This window comes from Sceloporus occidentalis, unplaced genomic scaffold (assembly GCF_023333645.1).
Source record: "Sceloporus occidentalis isolate IW3139 unplaced genomic scaffold, rSceOcc1.0.p SCAF_12, whole genome shotgun sequence".
Taxonomy (NCBI): Eukaryota; Metazoa; Chordata; class Lepidosauria; order Squamata; family Phrynosomatidae; genus Sceloporus; species Sceloporus occidentalis.
Genome location: NW_028316992.1, coordinates 14,528,207 through 14,552,703, shown reverse-complemented (window position 1 = coordinate 14,552,703; position 24,497 = coordinate 14,528,207). Strand labels below are relative to the sequence as shown.

Below are 24,497 nucleotides of genomic sequence, written 5' to 3'. Positions count from 1 at the left end.
TCTTCTTAACTGGAAGGCCAGCCATTTCCCCACTTTGTTAGCATGTTCAAAATTTTTCTGTTTCACTAGTTTTAGTCTTTTTTCCAGTTCTAAAGTCATTTCAGCATCTAACTGTTTCTGCAAAATTTTTATCTCTTTCTGAATAATTTTGTTTCTTGGGTATTTCTTTAGTTCGTTTTCTTTTCCCCTCAGTGAGTTGTTTAATTTATTTCTTCTATCTTTCTTACGTTTCCACCAAATTGAATGTTGCTGAGTAAAGAAACCCCTCATAGAAGCCTTGCAAGCATCCCACACCATACTCATTTTGACCTCACCATTCGAATTTACCATGAAGAAGAATTTTAACCATTCTTTGCCTTTTCCCACAATTTCCCTATCTATCTTTGAGCAGATCTTCATTTAGTATAAGCCAATTCTTAATTTTCCTGGTTTCTCTGAACTCTATTACAAGGGGATTGTGGTCTGAAATAGTCCTATTGAGAGTCTCCATACTTGTAATTTCCTGGGTCAAGGTACTTGAAGCTAAACATAGATCAATCCTTGCTAGCGATTCATGTCTGTCTGAATAAAACGTAAAACTTTTACCCTCATCGTACAGATGTCGCCATACATCTATTAGGGAAAGATCCTCTTTTAGATGGGGAAGTTTACCCTGATCTTGTTTTATTCTTTTGTCAGATTTTCTGTCAATCATAGGATTGATTACACCGTTGAAATCTCCTATCATAATTATGTTTTCGTAATCGTAATTAGAGAGTTCCCTGTGTAATTTTGCATAAAAAGATCCTTTGCCTTCCTGGGGGCCATATATGCCAACGATCAATATTCTTTTTTCCCGCCCCCACATAGTACCCATTGGGGTCTGCAAATATAAATTTGGATTCTATATTATCATTAATATATAGGGTAACTCCTCTTTTACTCTTTCCAAATACTGAAGAGTACTCTTTACCAATGTTTGGATTTTTTAGTAATCTTACATCTTTTAATTTGATGCGTCTTTCCTGTAAGCATACAACATCTGCATTGTTTCTTTCCAAGAAGAGGAACACCTTTTTTCTTTTCTGGGGGGAATTCAAGCCTTTTTCATTGAGTGATAATATTTTCATTTTTAGTAGAATTTATTATCTAAAAGTATACACTAGAAAAGACCACAACAGCTTTTGTTGAGAATTAAAAATTTTTTAATCGAATTTATTTAAACTTAGTTATACAAAACAGTGCTCGGTTTTATTCAAATTGTTTCAACTTACTTATTTACTTGGGGGGGGGGGGGGGAAGAAAGTAGAATCAACAAAAAGATAATTTGACGTTAAGAGAACTATTTCCTAACTTCTCCATTCAAGTTGCTTCATCATTGCTTCCTCCCCCTTCGTCTTCTTCCCCCCCTCCCCTTCTTCTAGATCCCTCTTCAAGGCTTTCAAGAAAAGTTTTGCCTTCTCAACCGAGTTTAGTCTTGTTTTTTTCTGTTTCCATGTGACCACAAGACCTTCAACTTCCTCCCACCTGAAAGGGATTTTGCGTTGGTTAAGAACGTCCGTCAAACATTGATATTCTCTGCGCCTCTTCAATATTTGGCTCGGTATATCTTTCAGGATAATTATTTCTTGATCATCCACCATTAATTTAGTATCGTAGCTTTGATTTAGGACCAAGTCCCTTGTCTGCTTTCTCACAAAATATACCATTACGTCCCTGGGCAAAGTCTTTGTTTTAGCTACTCTAGAGCTTAATCTATAAGCTCGGTCAATTTCCCAGGGAAACTGTTCCTCTGGTTCATTTACAAATCCGGCCAGTATTGGGCAAAGCAAAGTGTAGAGATTTTCGTTTGTGTTCTCTTTAAGGCCTCTCAATTTCAGGCAATTTTCTCTCTCTTTGACCAAAATTTTCAAAAATGTATTTTGGTCTTCTTCTCTCGTTCTTTCGGCTCGGTCAACTTTTTCCTCTGTTGCTTGCACTTCTATCTTTAAATCTTTAATCCTTCCGTTAATTGAGTTAAATTCGTTCTCTATTTGGTCTAATCTTGCATTTAATTGCTTAATTTCCGCCTTTAATTCAGTTTTAACCTCTTCTTTTGAAGCCTGGATTTCTTTACTTGTTTCCTGTTGCAATCTCCTCATTTCCTCAATTAGTGCATCATTGTGTTCAGGGAATTTTGGTATCGAATCATTCGATGTTCTCCTTGCATTTCCTGGCTGATTTGAATTCAGCGCTGCAGTTTTCCTCGTATTCATCATCTTTAGGCAAGAAGAAAAGAGGGTGGGTTGATAAGAGAGAATTTCTTTTATAGTTAAAAATAACAGGGTTGTATTGCTAATTTAATTTGAAGATACAATAAGCCAAGAATCAAACTTATTCTACTGGTTTTTCAAGTTTTATAATGAGAAGGAAAGAGGGAAAAAATCCCAAACTACTTTCTTTTCAAATGTATCCTGGTTTGCTATTGAGGTTGGATTAGTCGCTTTACTTAAAATTCAATAGAAAAAGGTGTGTTTTAGTACTTAAGAATTGGTGATGGAATTTCACCACTGCAAGTTGGTCTAATTATGCACTTAAATTGAAAAGAAGGATCCAAGAAAAAAGAAAGAAGAAACAAGCAATTTTCTACAATGTTAATTCTAAGCTCTAGTGATTCTAATAGTTCTTTCGCTTATTTCACTTGACAAAAAAGGTCCTAACAATGTATCTCAATAACAAAGTTCTATACAATCTTCCACAATAAATGTACACTACTTTATAATTCACTTACAAAGCATTCAAGACTAAATTGCAGTTTCCAAGTTTTCAACTGGAGTGTGTTGAACACGAATCTCAAGTAGGCTTTAATACCAAGTAAGAGAAACAAGAGGAAATCAGAAGTTATGTTTCACCAAAATACTCAAGAAATATTTTATGTTAGCCAAGAGAGATAATTGAGATCGGGGAGGGGGTATAAAGAGACACAGGAAAGTACCATTTAAAAGGGTTTTGCTCTCTAATCCCCCTCTTCTTAAGCTCTAACAGTTAGATCTTTAGCCTGCTTCAGCAATATTATTATAAATGTGATAAGAATTAGTAGTGGATATTAGTATCAAGCTTCTTACACCATTACCCGCCTTTGGGGGTGTAAGTATCAATTTCCTATCCCAATTTCTCACATCGAATTAACAAATCAGTTGCAATACACTTACACAACACCTGGAGATATGCACTGTATCCTTCACCTTTACCAGTTAATGCAAGGATTACAAGTATGCTTTTTGATATATATTTTTCTTTCCCTCCAAGAGAAAGGGAAAGGAAGCAGCCAAGAGAATAGAGGAAGCAAGGGAAATGGAAAGAGAAGGGAACAGCTATAAGCCACTAAAACAATTTAGCTTTCAGAGGAAACAAATAGTTTACAAAATAGCCAGCAATTAATATATATTACTAAGTATAAGTTGGGGAGAAAGAGAGGGGGGAAAAAGAAAGAAAGAGGAAAATAGGAAGGAGAGGTAGAGATGGGAGAGTTATTCTTTCCCTGACTCAGCGTCTCTCTCTCCGCCTCTCCCACACTTCAATAGTAGCCGAGGGGGCCTTATCAGTCAGTCTTCAGATCATTTGCTGCAGCTGGGCTTGATGCTTCCAGGTTCTCTCTCTCCTCGCTCTGTTGCAGAGCTTAATTGTAGTTCTTAGTTGACTTGAAAAAATTAACCTTTTCCTTTACAATGGACTGGTCAGCTGGGGAAAAAAGAAAAACAATGGCCAGGCAAGCCGCCAGACGGTATTTGATTTATTTCACAGTCTTTCTACTCCCCTCCAAAAACCTCTTCTGACTCCAAAGGGTCCGTTCTCCACAGTTCCTCTGTCTTTTATCCAGCTCCAGCAGACTTTTCCGAAATAAACGTCAATCTTTTCAGTCAGGTTTTTCCACAATGCTAGAAATCTAAACAATGCCTGAACCCTTACAGTCCTCCATATAGCATCCAAAAATCCTCCAAATGACAGCGTCTAAAAAGTCCTCCGGGTAACAGCGTCCAAAGGGTCCTCTCAATAACAACATCCAGAAAGTCCTCCAAGTAACAACATCCAAAAAGAGACAAACAAACAAATGGGGAAACCCCTTTATCTTAGTGATTTAAAGCTTGATGTCGCTCCTGTCCTTCTCTGTCGCGAGGTTAAAGGCAGGGTTACAATTTCGTGATAGTTCCTTGCTGGTAGTTCCGCAATTCCCAACACAGATTACAACTTAAACAATTTAAAAGTGGTGGCGTTGCATTCAGCGCAAGCCGCGGGTTGTGCCTGCTCTCCGCGGCCGTGGTCGCTCCCTGTCCGTGCCGTTCCTTCGTCCCGCTCTCGCAAATGGAGGCAGATTAAAGAAAATCAAATGGAACGCCGGATCTCGGTGAGCCCCTCTGCTTCCCCTTTATCGGGGGGACACTTTCAGGTCGGTGGGACCTTACCCCACCGCCTCCGTCGCCGCGAAACCGCGATCCTCCCTCCGGAGCCTCTCTTCGGAGGTGATCGAGGCGCCGCCATGCCACCGGAAGTCTCTCTAATTCTGTTATTGAGTGCTTCTAAAACGAAAATGAACAACCGTGGAGATAGTGGGCATCCCTGCCTCGTGCTTTTAGTGATCTTAAATCCTTTTGTTTTGCTATAATTCACAATTATTCTGGCACTTTGTTCTTCGTAGATTTCTCGAATCCATGTATCAAATTGGGTTCCTACCTTCGCTTCTTCCATCACGGTATACATGATCTCCCAGCTGATGTTATCGGATGCCTTCTCCAGGTCCATCAATACAAGTGCCAGACTTTCCCCGTTATTTCTTTCATCATATTCTATGGTATTCAGAATTACTCGTATGTTCTTTTTTAATGGTCTGTTAGGTAGAAAACCAGCTTGTTCTTCTTGTATCCACTCTGCTAATATCCTTTTTAATCTTCCTGCTAAGATTTTTGCAAATAGCTTATAGTCCGTCTTAAGCAGAGAGATTGGCCTATAGCTTTTCACATCCATCGGATCTCTGCCTTCTTTGGCTATTAGGGAGATGTCCGCCTGCTTCCATGATCCTGGATATTTTTGTTTCCCAATTTCGTTCAATGTTAGTTTGTATGGTATTATTAGTTGTTCTTCAAATTTTTGATAGTATTCAACCGGGAATCCATCTGGGCCTGGAGTTTCCCCTTTTTTGCTATTCTTAATAACCTTGTTATTTCGGCTACAGAAATTGGTCTCTTCAGTATATCTCTCTGCTGGTTATCAAACTGCTTTATGTTTGATTCCTTCAGAAACTCCTGTATGCTCTGTTTTGAGATGTTCCCTCCTTTATACAGCTGTTCGTAGAAGTCTAGAAACTCTTTCTTTATTCTTTCTTGGTCCGTGGAAAGTACTTTTTCTTGGGTTTTAATTTCAGGAATGATGTTCCTTGCCCTTTGTTTTTTCAGTCTGTGTGCCAACCATCTGCCTGGTTTGTTTGCATCTTCGAACTGCATTTGTTTCCTATATTTAATTTTCCTATCTATCTCTTCATTTTCTTCTATTTGTTTTTTAATCGTTTTAATCTCTTTTGTAATTCTTTTCTTAGTTATATTTTCACTTAGTTCTATTTCTTTCTTTTTCAACATATCATACATCAGGTTCACTTTTTCTTTTCTTTTCTTTCTTTAGTATGAAATTTTGTTGCATTAAAAAGCCTCTCATGAAGGCTTTGGAGGTTCGTCTTGTCAACCAATTACAAATCCATGTAACAGTTGCCTTGTCCATATTCTATGATGTGGGGTGCACTATAAACCTTTCAATAAATGAACAGGGATTGCAATCCTACATATACATATTATCAGACATAACTCCAGAGAATGTTAGCCTTTTGGATGCCAGAAGGTTCCTCTCATTCTTCAGAGCAAGAAGCAACACCTCAGCTGCCTTCTAGAAGATAAAGCAAAAAGGCTTCCAAAAGGACTGAAGCTTTGGGCAAGTCACACTCTCTCAGCCTCAGAGGATGGCCATGGGAAACCCATTCTGAAGGAACCTGCCAAGAAAACCCCTTCAGAGATTCCCCTCCGGTCACCATAAGAGCTGGAAACAACTGGAAGGCAGACCCCAAGAACAACATTGGGAAACAGGTGCAAGTCTTGCCTTGGGCAAGTGCAATGACTGGGCTCCAGTCAATGGAGATCTTCTTCAGGCAGTAAAAGGAGGTTTATGAAAATACAGAGTGACATCACTGCTACGGAAGGCTCTCTTGACCAATCACAGACCAGGATAAAGGTTCTTCTGGAAGCTTCCGTGAGAAGGAGATATAAGGCCTGAGAGACCAAGAGACAGTTGGGGGAATTGTGTCGGTTGGAGATCGAGAGAGAGAGAGAGTTAAGGAGTGGATCTTGGAAGTTAGTATCAGAATCGGACGCTTGGGTTTATTTGTTTTTTAATAGCTTGTATGAATTGAACATTATATACTTACAAATATTGTACCTGCAAGATTCTTAATATCTTGTATAACTGATATTTTAGTTATATTTTGTTATTTATAATGAATATCTCCTTAGAGTATCTACTACTTGACACTCCTTTTACACGTCTCTTGGCTCGGTTGATGCTTGGAAGATCAGTAAAGAAGTAGAAATAAGGTCCCTTAACCGGTCCCAGTGTAGGTTAAGGGAAATCCTTTTATAATTCACTGGATGATGGCAGTGCGATTTAAGGAATTTAAGGGTCTGCTGGACTAAGAGCCATAATGTCTCAATGCCTAATTAACAATTTGTAAGCCACTCTGATAGCTTTTTGGGTGAAGAGGTGTATAAAATAATAATAATAATAATAATAATAATAATAATTATTATTATTATTATTATTATTACAGGGCCGCGGTTTGGGTGCTTGGACCACAGGAGATCCATCACAGTGAGTCAGTTGGAAAAGCCCATCTCACTCCAGAAAATAAAGGTACTTGAGGAGTTTGCACTCTATGTCTTTCTGTAATAATAGCTACAAAAATGATAATAACATTTGGGATGTTTAGTTTTTTAAAATCAAATAATGCAGATTTAAATGCTGCTTTAAAACCTCTTTCCATCTGCCAGCTTTGCACTGGTTTTGGGGGGAAATGAGAAAGTGTTGGCAGGGAGGGATTGCCAACAGAATTAGGGGATGCATTGCAGGCTATGGACAATTTGCGGCCAAGTAAGGTCCAAAACACACGGCAGTAATAGTCCAGTCTGAGAGCATATTAACTGCCCTGGCCCAGTGCTAGGGAATCCTGGGAATTGGAGTTTATTGTGGCCCCAGAGCTCTCTGACAGAGAAGACTCAATGTCTCACAAAACTACATTTCCCAGAATTCCCTAGCACTGAGTCAGGGCAGTTAAAGCGGTCTCAGATTGGATTATTGCTGCAGTGTGTTTTGGACTTAGGTGACCCTTGGAAAGTCACACTCTCTCAGCCTCAGAGAATGGCAATGGCAACCCATCTCTGAAGAAACCTGCCAAGGAAACCCCATGATAAGGTTGCCTTAGGGTTGCCATAAATTGGAAATGACTTAAAGACACACATGAAGAACAAAAAAAGTCTGCAATTATTTCACAGGTTGTACATGGGAATGGGAGGCAGTGTGGTGCAGTGGTTTGAGTGTTGGGTTAAAACTCTGTGGGCCAGGGTCCAGTACCCCACTCCACCATGAAACCAGCTGGGTCCCTTGGGCAGGAAGTCACTCTCTCAGCCTCAGGGAAGGCAATGGCAAACCTCCTCTGAACAACTCTTGCCAGGAAAACCCCAGGAGAGGCTCCCCAGAAGTCGGCAATGACTTGGAGCCACTCCACAAAAATCTACAAAGCCTCACGAAAGAGCCAGCCTGGTTTAGTGGCTGGAGCATTGGACTATGACCCTGGAGCCAAGGGTTCAAATGCCCTCTTGGTCTCGGAAACCCACTGAGTGACCTTAGGCAAGTCACACTCTCTCAGCCTCAGAGGGAGGCACTTGCAAAACCACTTCTGGACAAATCTTGCCATGAAAAGCCTGCAAAGGGCTTCCCTTTGGGTCGCCATAAGTCAGAAATATATTGGAGGCACACAATGACAACAAGAGAAGTAACATCACTAACAGGACTTAATCACACCTCACAAGCCAGCTAGGGAGAAAGGAAGGAAGGAAGGAAGGAAGGAAGGAAGGAAGGAAAGAAGGAAAGAAGGAAGGAAGGAAGGAAGGAAGTATTAACAATGTATCTGGTCAAGAAGACATGGGTGTTGTAGCCCTCAATTCAGAGGGATTGGAGGGGGCTTACTGCAGGGCAGGGCCCCCTCCTCTCTCTGGCCATGTGGATGCTGGGAGATCCAGTCCAGAAAATACACTTTAAATCCCATTGGCAAGAGAAAAGGGTACTACAGTCGGCCCTTCTGATTTTTTATACACGGATTCAAGCATACACGGTTTGAAAATGTTCCAGAAAAGTATAAATTTACCTTGATTTTCCATTTTTTATAAGGGACACCATTTTGCTACGTCATTATATTTAATGGGACTTGAGCATACACGGATTTTGTTATACACGGGGGATCTTGGAACCAAACCCCAGCGTATAACAAGGGTCCACTGTACTGCCTTTCAGATCCAGTTTGCCCCAAATCCTTTATAAGGCCAGAAGCCCCTTTGTTAGGAAGTGAACACCGAATATCTCAGGAAGGCTCTAGATCTCCCAAGGACCCCTCCCTCCAGGACCTCCTTCCACTCTTCCCCTCAGTCGCTCTATCTACCCTGATGGCCTCAAATGTCAACTGCCAAGGAAGCCATTTTGTGCTCCACTGGCTATTTTGTGTTCTGGCAGCATTTTGTGTTTCTGCTACCATTTTGTGTTCTGGTGGCCATTTTGTGTTCTGGAAGCATTTTGTGTTCTGGCAGTTATTTTGTGTTCCAGTGGCCATTTGGTATTCTGGCAGCCATTTTGTGTTCTGGCGGCCATTTTGTGTTCTGGCGGCCATTTTGTGTTCTGACGGCCATTTTTTGTTTTGTTGGACATTTTGTGTACTGGCAGCCATTTTGCTTTCTGGCAGCCATTTTGTGTTCTGGCGGCCATTTTGTGTTCTGACGGCCATTTTTTATTTTGGTGGCCATTTTGTGTTCTGGCAGCCATTTTGTTTTCTGGCAGCCATTTTGTGTTCTGGTGGCCATTTTTTGTTTTGGCAGCCATTTTTTGTTTTGGTGGCCATTTTTTGTTTTGGCAGCCATTTTGTGTTCTGGCAGCCATTTTTTGTTTTGGTGGCCATTTTGTGTTCTAGCAGTCATTTTGTGTTTGGGTTGCCATTTTGTGTTCTGGAGGCCATTTTGTGTTCCGGCTGCCATTTTGTATTCTGGTGGCCATTTTGTGTTCTGGCAGCCATTTTGTTCTGCTTGTGACTGTGGGGAATAATGTTCCAGAACCTTCTCTGAGCCTCAGTTGAACAGAGGCATCTCTTTCTCTCCTGAGGCTCCAGAGTCAGAAGGAGGCCAGGCTCCTTGGGCCAAAAGGAAGGAAGTGTGTCCTTTGTGTGTCTTTTGTGTCTCTTTTCTGAGAGGGTTTTCTTATTACACAGCTCTGCTCCTTCTGGGGAACATGGGTTTTAAAAGGGGTCAGAAAAAGGGAGGATAGTTTTAATACAAGCCTTATTCTTCTTCTTCACAAACATTGGGCTTTGGCTTCTAAGAGGAGGCTAGTCCCCCAAACAAGGCCAAAAGTGGCTCCTTTGGGAGGTTTTAAACGTCTCCCCAGTTTTCTTATTAACAGATTTTTATGCATGAAGAAAGTTGACAAACCAGACCATCTCATATTACCAAGAATGAAAGAAACAAATATAGAAACAAACAACAAAAAATAAGGATTAGACAGAAAAGCAAAGTGTTTATTTTTTGAAAAGTAAAACCATTATTAAGAGGGTAAAACCAGACTTGGGTGCTTGTACCCTTTTACACTTAGAGGAAGGGCCTGAGGAAGAGGAGGAGGAGGAAGGCTCAGAGGAAGAGCCTAAGGAGGAGGAGGAGGAGGAAGGCTTAGAGGAAGGGTCTGAGGAGGAGGAGGAGGAGGAGGAGGAGGAAGGCTTAGAGGAAGGGCTTGAGGAGGAGCAAGAGGAGGAAAAGGAAGGCTTAGAGGAAGGGCCTAAGGAGGAGGAGGAAAGCTTAGAGGAAGGGCCTGAGGAGGAGGAGGAGGAGGAGGAGGAGGAGGAGGAGGAGGAGGAGGAAGGCTCAGAGGAAGCCTAAGGAGGAGGAGGAGGAGAAAGGCTTAGAGGAAGGGCCTGAGGAGGAGGAGAAAGGCTTAGAGGAAGGGCCTGAGGAGTAGGAGGAAAGCTTAGAGGAAGGGCCTGAGGAGGAGGAGGAGGAGAAGGAGGAGGAGGAAGGCTTAGAGGAAGGGCCTGAGGAGGAGGAGGAGGAGGAGGAGGAGGAGGAAAGCTTAGAGGAAGGGCCTAAGGAGGAGGAGGAGGAGGAAGGCTTAGAGGAAGGGCCTGAGGAGGAGCAAGAGGAGGAAAAGGAAGGCTTAGAGGAAGGGTCTGAGGAGGAGTAGGAAAGCTTAGAGGAAGGGCCTAATGAGGAGGAGGAGGAGGAAGGCTTAGAGGAAGGGCCTGAGGAGGAGCAAGAGGAGGAAAAAGGAAGGCTTAGAGGAAGGGCCTGAGGAAGAGCAAGAGGAGGAGGAGGAAAGCTTAGAGGAAGGGCCTGAGGAAGAGGAGGAGGAGGAGGAAGTCTCAGAGGAAGAGCCTAAGGAGGAGGAGGAGGAGGAAGGAGTAGAGGAAGGGCCTGAGGAGGAGGAGGAGGAGGAGGAGGAGGAGGAGGAGGAGGAGGAGGAAGGCTTAGAGGAAGGGCCTGAGGAGGAGAAAGAGGAGGAAAAGGAAGGCTTAGAGGAAGGGCCTAAGGAGGAGGAGGAAAGCTTAGAGGAAGGGCCTGAGGAGGAGGAGGAGGAGGAGGAGGAGGAAGGCTCAGAGGAAGGGCCTGAGGAGGAGGAGGAGGAGGAGGAAGGCTTAGAGGAAGGGCCTGAGGAGGAGCAAGAGGAGGAAAAGAAAGGCTTAGAGATAGGGCCTAAGGAGGAGGAGGAGGAGGAAGAGGAAGGCTTAGAGGAAGGGCCTGAGCAGGAGGAAGAGGAAGAAAAGGAAGGCTTAGAGGAAGGGCCTAAGGAGGAGGAGGAAAGCTTAGAGGAAGGGCCTGAGGAAGAGGAGGAGGAAGAAGAAGGCAGAGGAAGGGCCTAAGGAGGAGGAGGAAGAAGAGGAAAGCTTAAAGGAAGGGCCTGAGGAGGAGGAGGAGGAAGAGGAAGGCTTAGAGGAAAGGCCAAAGGAGGAGGAGGAGGAGGAAGAGGAAGGCTTAGAGGAAGGGCCTGAGGAGGAGGAGGAAGAGGAACGCTTAGAGGAAGGGCCTGAGCAAGAGGAAGAAAAGGAAGGCTTAGAGGAAGGGCCTAAGGAGGAGGAGGAAAGCTTAGAGGAAGGGCCTGAGGAAGAGGAGGAGGAGGAAGAGGAAGGCTTAGAGGAAGGGCCTGAGGAGGAGGAGGAGGAAGAAGAAGAAGGCTTAAAAGAAGGGCCTGAGGAGGAGGAGGAGGAGGAGGAACGCTTAGAGGAAGGGCCTGAGGAGGAGGAGGAGGAGGAAGAGGAAGGCTTAGAGGAAGGGCCTGAGGAGGAGGAGGAAGAGGAAAGCTTAGAGGAAGGGCCTGAGGAAGAGGAGGAAGAGGAAGGCTTAGAGGAAGGGCCTGAGGAGGAGGAGGAGGAGGAGGAGGAAGGCTTAGAGGAAGGGCCTGAGGAGGAGAAAGAGGAGGAAAAGGAAGGCTTAGAGGAAGGGCCTAAGGAGGAGGAGGAAAGCTTAGAGGAAGGGCCTGAGGAGGAGGAGGAGGAGGAGGAGGAGGAAGGCTCAGAGGAAGGGCCTGAGGAGGAGGAGGAGGAGGAGGAGGAAGGCTTAGAGGAAGGGCCTGAGGAGGAGCAAGAGGAGGAAAAGAAAGGCTTAGAGATAGGGCCTAAGGAGGAGGAGGAGGAGGAAGAGGAAGGCTTAGAGGAAGGGCCTGAGCAGGAGGAAGAGGAAGAAAAGGAAGGCTTAGAGGAAGGGCCTAAGGAGGAGGAGGAAAGCTTAGAGGAAGGGCCTGAGGAAGAGGAGGAGGAAGAAGAAGGCAGAGGAAGGGCCTAAGGAGGAGGAGGAAGAAGAGGAAAGCTTAAAGGAAGGGCCTGAGGAGGAGGAGGAGGAAGAGGAAGGCTTAGAGGAAAGGCCAAAGGAGGAGGAGGAGGAGGAAGAGGAAGGCTTAGAGGAAGGGCCTGAGGAGGAGGAGGAAGAGGAACGCTTAGAGGAAGGGCCTGAGCAAGAGGAAGAAAAGGAAGGCTTAGAGGAAGGGCCTAAGGAGGAGGAGGAAAGCTTAGAGGAAGGGCCTGAGGAAGAGGAGGAGGAGGAAGAGGAAGGCTTAGAGGAAGGGCCTGAGGAGGAGGAGGAGGAAGAAGAAGAAGGCTTAAAAGAAGGGCCTGAGGAGGAGGAGGAGGAGGAGGAACGCTTAGAGGAAGGGCCTGAGGAGGAGGAGGAGGAGGAAGAGGAAGGCTTAGAGGAAGGGCCTGAGGAGGAGGAGGAAGAGGAAAGCTTAGAGGAAGGGCCTGAGGAAGAGGAGGAAGAGGAAGGCTTAGAGGAAGGGCCTGAGGAGGAGGAGGAGGAGGAAGAGGAAGGCTTAGAGGAACGGCTTGTGGAGGAGGAGGAGGAGGAAGAAGAGGAAGGCTTAGAGGAAGGGCCTGAGGAGGAGGAGGAAGAAGAGGAAGGCTTAGAGGAAGGGCCTGAGGAGGAGGAGGAGGAGGAAGGCTTAGAGGAAGAAGGAGAATTAGAAGAAGAAGCAACTTCTTGGCAGAATACTTTTTGGTTGTTGCTTATGATTATTATTAAATTTAATTTTTTATTTATAAAGTTTTAAAAATACTTATTTATAAAGATAATCTCAGGGAGTCTCTATATCTTCAGATCAGGAAAACTTTTAGGTGTTGTTAAGGTTTGGAAATGCAGTTTGGGGTCCCTTCTGGCTTTGGGGCCCTTTCATCCCCCATTTTGGGTTCCCTGAAGGCCTCCAACTGCCAAGCGCAGAGGCAGAGGCAGCCATTTTGGTTTCCGGCTGCCATTTTGTATTCTGGGGGGAATTTGGGTTCTTGTGGCCATTTTGTATTCTGATGGCCATTTTGTGTTCTGGCAGCCATTTTGTGCTGCTTGTGACTGTGGGGAATAAGGTTCCAGAACCTTCTCTGATCCTCAGTTGAACAGAGGCATCTCTTTCTCTCCTGAGGCTCCAGAGTCAGAAGGAGGCCAGGCTCCTTGGGCCAAAAGGAAGGAAGTGTGCCCTTTGTGTGTCTTTTGTGTCTCTTTTCTGAGAGGGTTTTCTTATTACACAGCTCTGCTCCTTCTGGGGAACATGGGTTTTAAAAGGGGTCAGAAACAGGGGGGGATAGTTTTAATACAAGCCTTATTCTTCTTCTTCACAAACATGGGGCTTTGGCTTCTAAGAGGAGGCTAGTCCCCCAAAGAAGGCCAAAAGTGGCTCCTTTGGGAGGTTTTAAAAGTCTCCCCAGTTTTCTTATTAATAGATTTTCAGGCAAGAAGGAAGGAGACAGACTGACCATCTCATATTACCAAGAATGATGTATACAATCATACAAACAAACAACAACAAGAAGAAGAATAAGGATTAGACAGAAAAACTGCTTATATTTTTGAAAAGCAAAACCATTTTTACAGGAGAAAAATTCGACTTGGGTGCTTCTATCCTTTTACAACAGACCTAGGTTTTATCTGCATTATAGAAATGATCCGGATCGAAGCCGGTTTAAATCTGCTGGCTCCATCCTATGGAATCCTGGGATTTGTAGTTTGTTGTGGCATGAGAGCTCTCTGGCAGAGAAGGCTAAGTGTCCCAAAGGCAAAATCCCAGGCACTGGGGACTCTGGAGGTTTCAGCAGATTATTTGTTCATTTATTTATGATGCACTGATTTCACATCTAGCTACAGGGACATAACCAGGGCCCTCTCCAAATTCCCATCCCCTAATCCAGTGATGGTGAACCTCTTAGAGGCCGAGTGCCCAAACTGCAACACAAGACCCACTTATTTATTGCAAAGTGCCATGTCCCTCTGGCTTTCTAGTAACAAACTCTGGCAAACTCTGTGCTGGGGCGATGGAACATGTGCACACAGAGAGGGCTCTGAGTGCCACCTCTGGCACGCGTGCCATAGGTTCGCCATCACACTCTAAGAAGGCATGGAGTATCTGTTGTGTAGGGGAGCTAGGTCCAGGGGGCTTTGTTTGGTGCAGAGGGAGGAAGGGCATGCCCACCTCTGCATCGGCCCAAAGGAGGCATATGTCACCTGCGTATATAACCAGCAGGATGCTGTTCTCTATGTCTTTGAGTGCTGCAGGGTTTCTCGCCAAGCAGATCCTAACCCTGGTCCCTTTTCTCAGGAACCTCATCTCGGCCTCCTTGGACACGGCTTTGGGGCCTCTCTTGTTGGAAGTGACCCAAGTGCAGGACCACCAGGAACCTCTGTCCACCTGATGGCCGACACAGAGGCCAAGCGAAGGGAGTTGGGCTCCAACAGAAAGAGACTGCCGAGTTACAATAGCTCTTCGGTGAGTCACTATCCTAATAGCTTCATCTGTGTCACTGCTGGGTCAATTTATGAAAGGAAGCAAATAAAATACTGCCCGAGTTTAGCAGAGACAGTCCTGGTTAATCCTCTGTCACCCCATTATTTCGGGGGCTTTTAAAATGTCCTGGTTTCTTTCTCCTCCTCCCACTTTCCCCTTTCTTCAGCTCATTTCAATTTCTGCATAAGGAGTGCCAAGGAGTTTGCAGCCCATCAACTCAAAAGTGGGGAGAGGAGAGGAAAGAAGGAGGATATGGCCCTTCCCAGGAGGCTGAAGCAAAAGCAAACTGCTGTGCCCTTCCTAGTTTGCGTGATCTTCCTCATAAACAACGTTGGCCATCTTCACTGCCTTCTGGGTTGCTTGTCCACGTGTGTCTTGCTTTTCCAATCTGTGAAATGTTGGGGGCTATGGGAGAACATCTCTGGATCTAAATATGGGGTGGGCCCAGTGGCCCTCAAGCCCAGAGTGCTCCCCAGAACTGTTATTAAAAATGACATTTGCCTCTCAAATGTGGCAAGAAATTTCTAAATGCACCATAATTCTTTGGTGGCTAAATGTACTGTATGTGTTGGGATAGTCAGTCTCCTAATCCATCATCAGTATCCCAGCCATGGCCTAAATTATATTGTGTATTATATTGTAAAGATTCAAGATAAACTCAGTCTCAAAGGCAGTAGCTTTTTTCTTGCTGACAGAATTTAAAGTTTATTTCCTGGACTGAATTCTAAAGTGATCAAATAATATTTGGATGCACCATGTGCTTTCCTCCCCTTTTGCTGAGTCACTCTGTGGATGAGGGCTATTTTCTGTTGCAGGTGACCTTTGCGGATGTGGCGATATATTTCACCGAGGACGAATGGAAACTGTTGACGAAGAAGCAGAGAATTATGTACAGTTATATAATGATGGAGAATTATGAGAATGTGGCCTCTGTGGGTAAGGAACCGGAATCCACTAGCATTATAGAATCATAGAGATGGAATAGACCACAAGGGCCATCCAGTTCAACCCACTTCTGCCATGCAGGAATACACATTCCAAGCACCATCCAACCTCCAGTTGTGGAGGCTCTTAACTGACTGGTTTGTGAGCTTTGGGTGGCAGACATGCCCCCGGGGGGAGAGGCATATGTGAACAGTGGAGAATAAGGCAAGAGGTACCTTGGCAGCCAGACTGTTTAGGGGCTGAAGGGGGAGGAAAGGGTAGGAGTGTGGAGATAGTTAACGATGGAGGGAAAAGGTTTAGACACTTCAGAGACTGCTTAGACATGTTAATGGGCGCTTCTACCTGAGTTTCTCAATAGACCTTTTGGTGCAAGCAAAGGACTTTTTTATTCTGAAACTTAGTCCCCCCCCCCCCCCAGATATCACACCAATTCTAGGATTTTGTGGGAAGACAGCATGGAGGTTAATGCATTTTTCACTGAAATGGTACTCAGTACATCTCTGAGTATGTTTCCACCTTTTTTGGCCCTCTTCCAGCCTTTTGAGGCTCTGGAGAGGCTTCTTGGGGAAAAACCTCCCTTGGCCCTGCAATGGCTCAGAGAAGGCCCAACAGTGTCAAAATGGCCTCCACTTCCCCAAAGGGATGCAATACTTAGGGTCAAAACATGATTCCTATTTTATGGCAATACACTGTGCAGTTGCCCCTGAGATGTCCATGTGATGCCCCCCCTCCAATGCCCAACAGTAGCCCAGCCCTGTGTTAGAGATGTCTTAAGACTGTTTTAAGGCTGCTCCCTGGTGCTTGATCCTCACCAAAATTGGAGACCAGTTCTCAGCCCCCTTGCTCTGCCTTTCCCGTTGGGTTATTTGTATATTGATTATTCTACCTTTCTCAACAAATGAGCCTCAAAGTGTCTCTTTTATGCATCACATAAATAGGTGTGTATCTGTGATAGAGAGAAGGAGCAAATGTGAAAAATAGAAAGGAAGGAAAGAGATGGTGAAGGTGAAATGCTGAAGCAGTGCAGATGAGCAAGAGGGAAGGTTGGAGAGTGGAGGGAGAAAGGGAAGGGGATTAGGCTGGGGGGGGATGAAATGAACAGATATAGGATGGGGGACACCTGGCTGAATGAAACTACGTGCGAAAGGGATCTAGGAGTCTAAGTAAACCACAAGTTAAAGATGAGTCAACAGTGCGATGCGGCAGCTAACAAGGCAATGCGATTTTAGGCTGCATCAATAGAAGAATAGTATCTAGATCAAGGGAAGTAATAGTTCCATTCTATTCTGCTTTGGTCATGCCCCACCTGGAATACTGTGTCCAGTTCAGGGCACCACAATTCAAAAAGGATATGGAGAAACTGGAGTGTGTCCAAAGGAGGGCAACTAAAATGGGGAACGGTCTGGAAACCATGCCGTATGAGGAACGGCTTAGGGAGCTGGGAATGTTTAGACTGGAAAAGAGAAGGTTAAGAGGTGATATGATAGACCTGTTTAAATATTTGAAGGGAAGCCTCCAACCTGATAGATTTTAATAATAATAATAATAATAATAATAATAATAATAAGAAGAAGAAGAAGTTTTATTTGTATTCCCCCCCCCCCCTCTCGCAACGGATTGAGGTGGTATTGCAACCATAAAATAGCCACAGAAAACGATAGCATCCAATTTACACACCGTAAAACAACCAGTTGCCAAAAACTCAGTTCGGAACAAATAAAAAAATCGTTTAAAATGCACAATTATGATCAGAAGTGGGCTTTTTCCTTAAGTTCTTTACAAGAGGTCGGGTGGGTAAGCTTGCTGGAAGCAAACCGTCTTAAGTGCTTTCTTGAAAGCATCCAAGATGGTGATAAGAGGGATCTCCTCCAGCATGTTGTTCCATAACTTGGGGGCCATGGCTGTGTACGCTGTGTGAGAAGTTGTTCTTACACTGCTCTTTGTTCTGAGAGGGCGGGGCAGATTGTGTAGAGAGAGGCGTTCCCTCAAGTAGCTCAGGCCCAAGCCATGTAGGGCTTTAAAGGTAATAACCAACGCTTTGTATTGCTCCCGGAAGCTAATTGGCAGCCAACATAGAGATGTTAGAACTGGTGTTATATGGCCTGACCTAGATGTTCCGGTGACCAATCTGGCTGCTGCGTTTTGAACTAACTGAAGCTTCCGAACTTGTTACAACAGTATCCCCATGTAGAGCACTGAACCTCAGAACTGAACTTGAAATCAGGCCCTTGTTTTCATACATATTAAGGGTTCCATTTAGGAATTATGAGCAATGTCTATGAAGAGAGGAAAAGTTAACACAACAATCCCTTTTTCTCTCATGTTTCTTTTCCAACCTGAGCTTGCTTAGGTCCGTGGTTGATTCTAGAGGCCCTTTCTCACTCAAAATGCTGGAGTCTGGGTAGGACAGCCACAAGTGCTATGCTTTTAGGGGAATTTCATACTTAGCTCAAAGGAGAGAGTGAGGCTACAGTGACCCCGGGATTCATTCCAACTATACCAGACCCAGAGGCACACAGAACCCCAGAGGCATTTCCAATAGGTTTTTGTGTTTTATTTAGGGAGAAAGCAAAATCCACACATACACACACATATACACATATAGGTGTTCATGCACACACACAAGAACTGGGTAACAAAGGTGGGGGTGGTGAATAGTGTAAGGCTTTGCTAATGGTAATATCTAGATTCCAATTGCTGAGGGTCCAGAAAGGAGAGAGAAGTCAGTAACTCCAATGGCAAGTGGGGCTGGCGAGTGTAGTGAGGTGTTTAGCAGTGTAAATCAACGGAGTGTCTGTCTGCAACTGGACTGACGCTGAAGAAGAGCCAGTTGGGGCTGATATTTATACTGAAATTGTTGCTTAGGGGCAGAAACCGAGCTTTCGAAAAGGTTTAAATTGCTTTAGGATGTTTCCTGGGTGGGGAAAGAATTGTATGAAACTGAAATAAATGCAATGGGTGCTTGGCAAAAATACCTCAGACAAACAGGATTGTCACACTGGCTCTTAGGTCCTTCTTGGCTCTGAACTCTGGTCCCATTCACAAGCCAATGTATAGCACAGTCTGAAGGCGACATTCCCAGAGCTCTACAATAACATAGCAGAGTACAGAAGCAAATCTCCAGATATAGGCATTGGCAATGCACTGACCACTTTCCACACTTAAAAATAACTGACACACAGTTGATTTCCTCCAAGTCCTTGGAGGTTCTTTAGCTTGCGTTGCAATATAAAACAAATATTTGCAAGCTCTCCTCTCTGACTTCCATCAACTTCACAATCTCTTCTACACCCAACACCAACCCACATCAATCCGCATGTGTGCTGTATACTGTATTGGTTGTGAGTCATCTGGTGCCGCACAGCACGAAGCATCCTCTGCAGTTAGCTTGCATCATGCCATGTGCTCTGACTCAACACTCTCTGGCAGTCTCACAGGAAATGATGCCACTTTTCAATTAAAATAGTTTTACATATATTTAATGAAATATTTTTCAATGGCCTGACTATCTGCTTCTACTCATTTCCTCATGGCAGTTCCCCTTCAGTATCTTCTTTGGTAGCTCCTATGAGTAAGAATACAATCATTATATGGATTTGGGGGCATCCAGAACAGGTTCATGCTCAGGTCACTCACACCAATTTTATTAATTTAATCTCAAATAGGGAGAGGTGAACGTGGGGCTAAATCTTGGGGTAACACTTTCCTGTCTTTACACTGTGATTCACTCATTGTCCTCTTTTACAGAAGAATTTGTCGGTCACAAGAGAGTCCACACAAGAAAGAAGTCACATAAATGCCAGCATTGTGGGAAATATTTTGCTTACAAGTCAGTCCTAGTCATGCATCGGAGAGTCCACACAGGAGAGAAGCCATACAAATGCCAGCATTGTGGGAAATGTTTTTCTTCAAAGGCACACCTAGTGACACATCAGAGAACCCACACTGGAGAGAAGCCATACAAATGCCAGCATTGTGGGAAATATTTTGCTTACAAGTCAGTCCTAGTCATGCATCTGAGAGTCCACACAGGAGAGAAGCCATACAAATGCCAGCATTGTGGGAAATGTTTTTCTTCAAAGGCACACCTAGTGACACATCAGAGAGTCCACACAGGAGAGAAGCCATACAAATGCCAGCATTGTGGGAAATGTTTTACTTCAAAGGCACACCTAGTGATACATCAGAGACTCCACACAGGAGAGAAGCCATACAAATGCCAGCATTGTGGGAAATGTTTTACTTCAAAGGCACACCTAGTGATACATCAGAGACTCCACACAGGAGAGAAACCATACAAATGCCAGCATTGTGGGAAATCTTTTACTTCAAAGTCAGACCTAGTGAGACATCAGAGAACCCACACAGGAGAGAAGCCATACAAATGCCAGCAATGTGGGAAATGTTTTTCTTGGAAGTCACACCTAGTGACACATCAGAGACTCCACACAGGAGAGAAGCCATACAAATGCCAGCATTGTGGGAAATCTTTTACTTCAAAGGCACACCTAGTGATACATCAGAGAACCCACACAGGAGAGAAGCCATACAAATGCCAGCATTGTGAGAAATGTTTTTATTCGAAGTCACACCTAGTGAAACATCAGAGAGTCCACACAGGAGAGAAGCCATACAAATGCCAGCATTGTGGGAAATGTTCTTCTTCAAAGTCAGTCCTACTGAGACATCAGATAACCCACACAGGAGAGAAACCATACAAATGCCAGCATTGTGGGAAATGTTCTTCTTCAAAGTCAGACCTAGTGAAACATGAGAGAGTCCACACTGGACAGAAGCCACACAAATCCCAGAAATAAACTAACATTATATTTGTCAAGTAGCAATACAAAGAATATAGTTTTAATCCTGTGGTGATAAGAAAAGGCCCTTGTGATTTTGTGTGTTAGGTTTGTCTGTCCATATGTCGGTTTATGTTTTAAAGTTTCATTTTGTTAAGTTTAGGTTTCAATTGCTATTCGTATAGACCATTGCTTTAGTTTATAAATATGAGTGGGGATTATGGATTGTGGAATAGGTTAGCTAGATAGAGGGGTGAGCTTTGTTGTAGGTGGTTAGAATAGTTATAGGAATGATAGCTTTTGCAATGTGTGGGATGCTGGCTGAAGACAGCTGGGGGCAGATATTAACAGAAAGGGCTAGTTTCTGGGAATGGCAAAGGGGGCCTTGTTTCCTGTGGGGCATAGACTGTGGGAATTGGAGGAGGGGCTAGGTTTGGAAGAGGGTGATATTTTAGGTTTGGGGGTTTTAATGTATTCCTTGGCTTGGGAAGGGCAGTTCTGACTTAAACGCTGAATTTCTCACTATGTGTTCTCAATAAAGTTATTTGTTGTTTCAACACACTGGACTCATTGGTGTACAGAAGGTTTGCATTTGCACAAAATTGACCCTTTCTTCTCTCCTCAGCCCTCAGCTCCATTCCCAGCCATAAAAACAGAGGCAAACACACACATATATAAACACTCAGAAAGATAGAGCTATATGTACAAAGCAGAGCCTTCCCAGCCTTTTCCTCCTGAGTCCAGCTCCGCAGGTTGGGCTACATTCCAGAAGGAAGGAAAAAAGGCCATAGTCCTTCCCTTCTTCCAAACAGTGGAATAAACAGCAGCAGCAGCAGCAGCAAGAGCCTTACGATCCCTGCGCATGCCCAGGAGGGGCCTTTGGGGCATCTGTGCATGCACACTCTCAGCCCCTGAAGCTGCTGCCCTTGCAGCCTGCTGTGAGGGAGGGAAGTGGGGAGAGCCCTCGTTCATCTGGGGGGATTGCTGTGGGGTCTTCGGGGGGGGGGGGTTGGGTTGTTGTAGGAAAGAAGGGAACCCAGATCTTTGGTCTTTGAGAAATCCCCTCCCTCCTGGAAAGTGTGGCAGAGGAGAGACCCTCCCTTCTGTTGCCTCATTTGGGGGAGATATTTGTGCCAAATAAAGAACATTACACAGCATAGGCTTCAATAGCATTGGAAACAACACTATTCGGGGGGGGGGGTTCTCTGGGATCCTGGGGGGAGGGGGCTCTGTCTGGGGGGAAGAGAAGGACCCAAATCTAGGACAAAGCAAGAGGAGGGAGATGGAGGGACCCCAAAGCCTCTTCTGGGGAGACTGACATCCCCCTGGCAACCTGGGAACTAAGCTTAAAGGACCACAGGATCCGGATTAGGCACCCCCCTCCTCATATACCTATCTTTCTCTTCACAACAGCCCTGCAGAGGAGGACCAGCAGATAGACCCATAGCCCCAGAAAGAATGCCCTCCTGATTCCGGGAACATGCTGAAATGGCCTTGGATGCCATTGAAGAGATGTACATTAAAAGAGGAAAAGGGAGGAATAAAGGAGTGAAAGTGCCAAGGGAAGAGAAGCATGAAGGAACTGCTGAAGTCGGGGTGGTGGTGGTGGTGGATCTGGGCCCTCACTCAGCCACCTTCACCCCAGAATCCATTATTAGAGCCTTCCACAGATCATTAAAATGCTTTAAATGACTATTTCACAGATAATATCTCTCAGATAAGACCTGACTTGGATGCCAGCATTATTGCAGAGGCCATAGGTGAGGTGTCCAGTGACTCTGTGAATAAGATCATACTGGATCAGTTTGAATCTGTGAGTACCAAGGATGTGAATAAGCTCCTTGGAAATGGGAAGAAGACAACTTGCCCTCTCGACCCTTGCCCTTCATGGCTGGTCATCCAAGGAGGAGATGCACTTATGACTCACCTGAGATGTATCATAAATGCATCTCATCCATCTTGCTGAAAAGAAGCGGTGTTACAGCCGTTTATGGTCAAGCCCTCCCTAGATCCCTTGGATATGAACAATTACAGACCGGTCTCTCATCTCCCATTTCTAAACAAGGGCAGTTGCTCTCCATCTCCAAGCAGTCTTCGATGAAACAGATTATCTGGACTCATTTCAAACCGGCCTCAGGACAGGATACAGAGTCAAGACAGCTATGGTCGCCTTAGATGATCTTTGCTTCAGCATCAACATGTGAAGTTTGTCCCTGCTGATGCTTTTGGATCTCAGCGGCCTTCGATACCATTGACCATGGCATCTTTCTGGAAAGCCTGAGGGAACTGGGGATCGGGGGCAATGCGTTGCAGTGATGCCGGTCCTATCTCTCAAGCAGATTCCAGATGGAGATGCTTGGGGACAGATGTTGCTCTAAAAGGGAGTTTAAATCTGGCATTCCTCAGGGCACCATCCTGTCACCAATGCTATTCAACATCTACCTGAAACCGCTGGGAGAGATCATCTGGAGGCATGGAGTAGGGTGCTAGTAGTACGCTGATGACACCCAACTATACTGCTTCATGCCCCAGACTTGAGCGTCAACTAAGGAAGGCATCTCCCCTCTGAATGAATGTCTTGAGGCAGTAATCGGAAAGATGAGGAAAAACAAATTGAAAGTTAATCCAGATAAGACAGAAGTATTTCTTTTTAGAGCCCCTGACCCATGTCTGGAGGTTTGTCAACCGGTCCTGGACGGGGTCACACTTCCCCTAAAGGACTATGTTCGCAGTCTTGGGGTGCTCCTGCTCCTTTGCTCCAGATGTCAGCTCAGATAGATGCGACGGCCAAGAGTGCATGTTATCAGCTTCGGTTGATACGCCAACTGCCTTCCTTCCTGGAACCTGAAGACCTAAAAACTACGGTGCATGAACTGGTAACCACACGTCTTGACTTCTGTAATGCGCTCTACATAGGGCTACCCTTGTATTAAGTCCGGAAACTTCAACTAATCCAAAATATGGCAGCCAGAGTGGTCACTGGAAGATCTAGAGGGGACCATATCACTGTTAGGAAATGACAAGTATGTGACCACAAGATAGAGCTGTAGTGGAACCTATTACAGTTCCAGTGGCAGTTGACAGTTGACCCTTGCATTATGGAATGTTGATGCAGTCAGTCCTTCTGAGAAAGAGTTTCAGTTATGACAGTTGCTGTTAGAGTAACTGCCTCTCTGTTTTATTGTTATGGCTGTTTTAGTTGGCAAAGTAACTTATTTATTAAAGTAATTTATTTATTAAAGCCCTCGTGTAGAGTGAAGGCTTGAAGTGCTCTTGTCGTTATTTCTCAAGCTGGGAGCTCAAAGCCGTTTGCAGTGGTGAAGGAATATTCTCCTTCTTGGCCTGAATACCTTTGCAGACATCTCTTCAGATTCCTTCTCCCTGGCGTCTTGTCGACGTGGTTCAACTCTGCAGGTGGTCGTGGTGGACACAGCGCGTCTTTCCACGCCCTAACAATCACACCTATACTAACGTCTCTTCGCTGGCTGCCCATTAATTTCCGGGGACAGTACAAGGTGTTGGTTATAACCTTTAAAGCCCTTTATGGCTTGGGTCCAGCTTACTTACGGTATCTCCTTCTCCCATACAATCCGCCCCACACACTGAGGTCCTCTAGTAAAAGCTTACTCAGCCAGCAATAACAAGGCTGGCTGCATTTACCCAGAGGACCTTCTCTTCTGCAGCTCCCAGTTTATGGAATAGCCTCCGGAAGAGATCTGATATATCACCGGTCTTGAAGGCTTTAAAAAGGCCATCAAGACGTATATCTTACAGCAGGCCTTTCCAGATTAACATCACAGCAATCTCCTATTCATTTAATAAATTGTTCAACAACTGTTCTAACTGCCTCTGCTCTATTTTTAATCATTGTTTTAATCACTGTTTAAGAATTTAATTGTATTTTAAGGTGGATGGGGGGAATTGGGAGGGTTTTGGAAGCAACAATGATAAGTTGCTACAGTATTTTACTGATGCTTTTACTGTTAGCTGCTTTGATCTGTTTGGAGAAGCGCAAAGTCAAAGAATACTGGAATATAGTACATTATATAATAAGACTGGGATAAAGTGATGGACTATCTCAAAATGATGGAAGATTTAAGGGGATTCATAGAATTACAGAGTTGGAAGAGACCCCAAAGGGGTCCAACCCCATTCTGCCATGCAGGAACTCTCAATCAAAGCATCCCCAACAGA

The 24,497-nt window shown here is 44.6% G+C and overlaps 1 protein-coding gene across 1 annotated transcript in view; it reads left to right on the top strand.

The window, feature by feature from the left end:
* LOC149305317 (uncharacterized) overlaps positions 1 to 20,679 on the top strand; it is a 32,313-nt gene extending 11,634 nt beyond the window's left edge. The window contains exon 2 of the mRNA XM_089477641.1: positions 19,294 to 20,679. Within this exon, the coding sequence (XP_089333767.1) occupies positions 19,294 to 20,321 (1,028 nt within the window). The 3' untranslated portion in view covers positions 20,322 to 20,679. The remainder of the gene's footprint in view (positions 1 to 19,293) is intronic.
* The last annotated feature ends 3,818 nt before the right edge of the window (positions 20,680 to 24,497 follow it).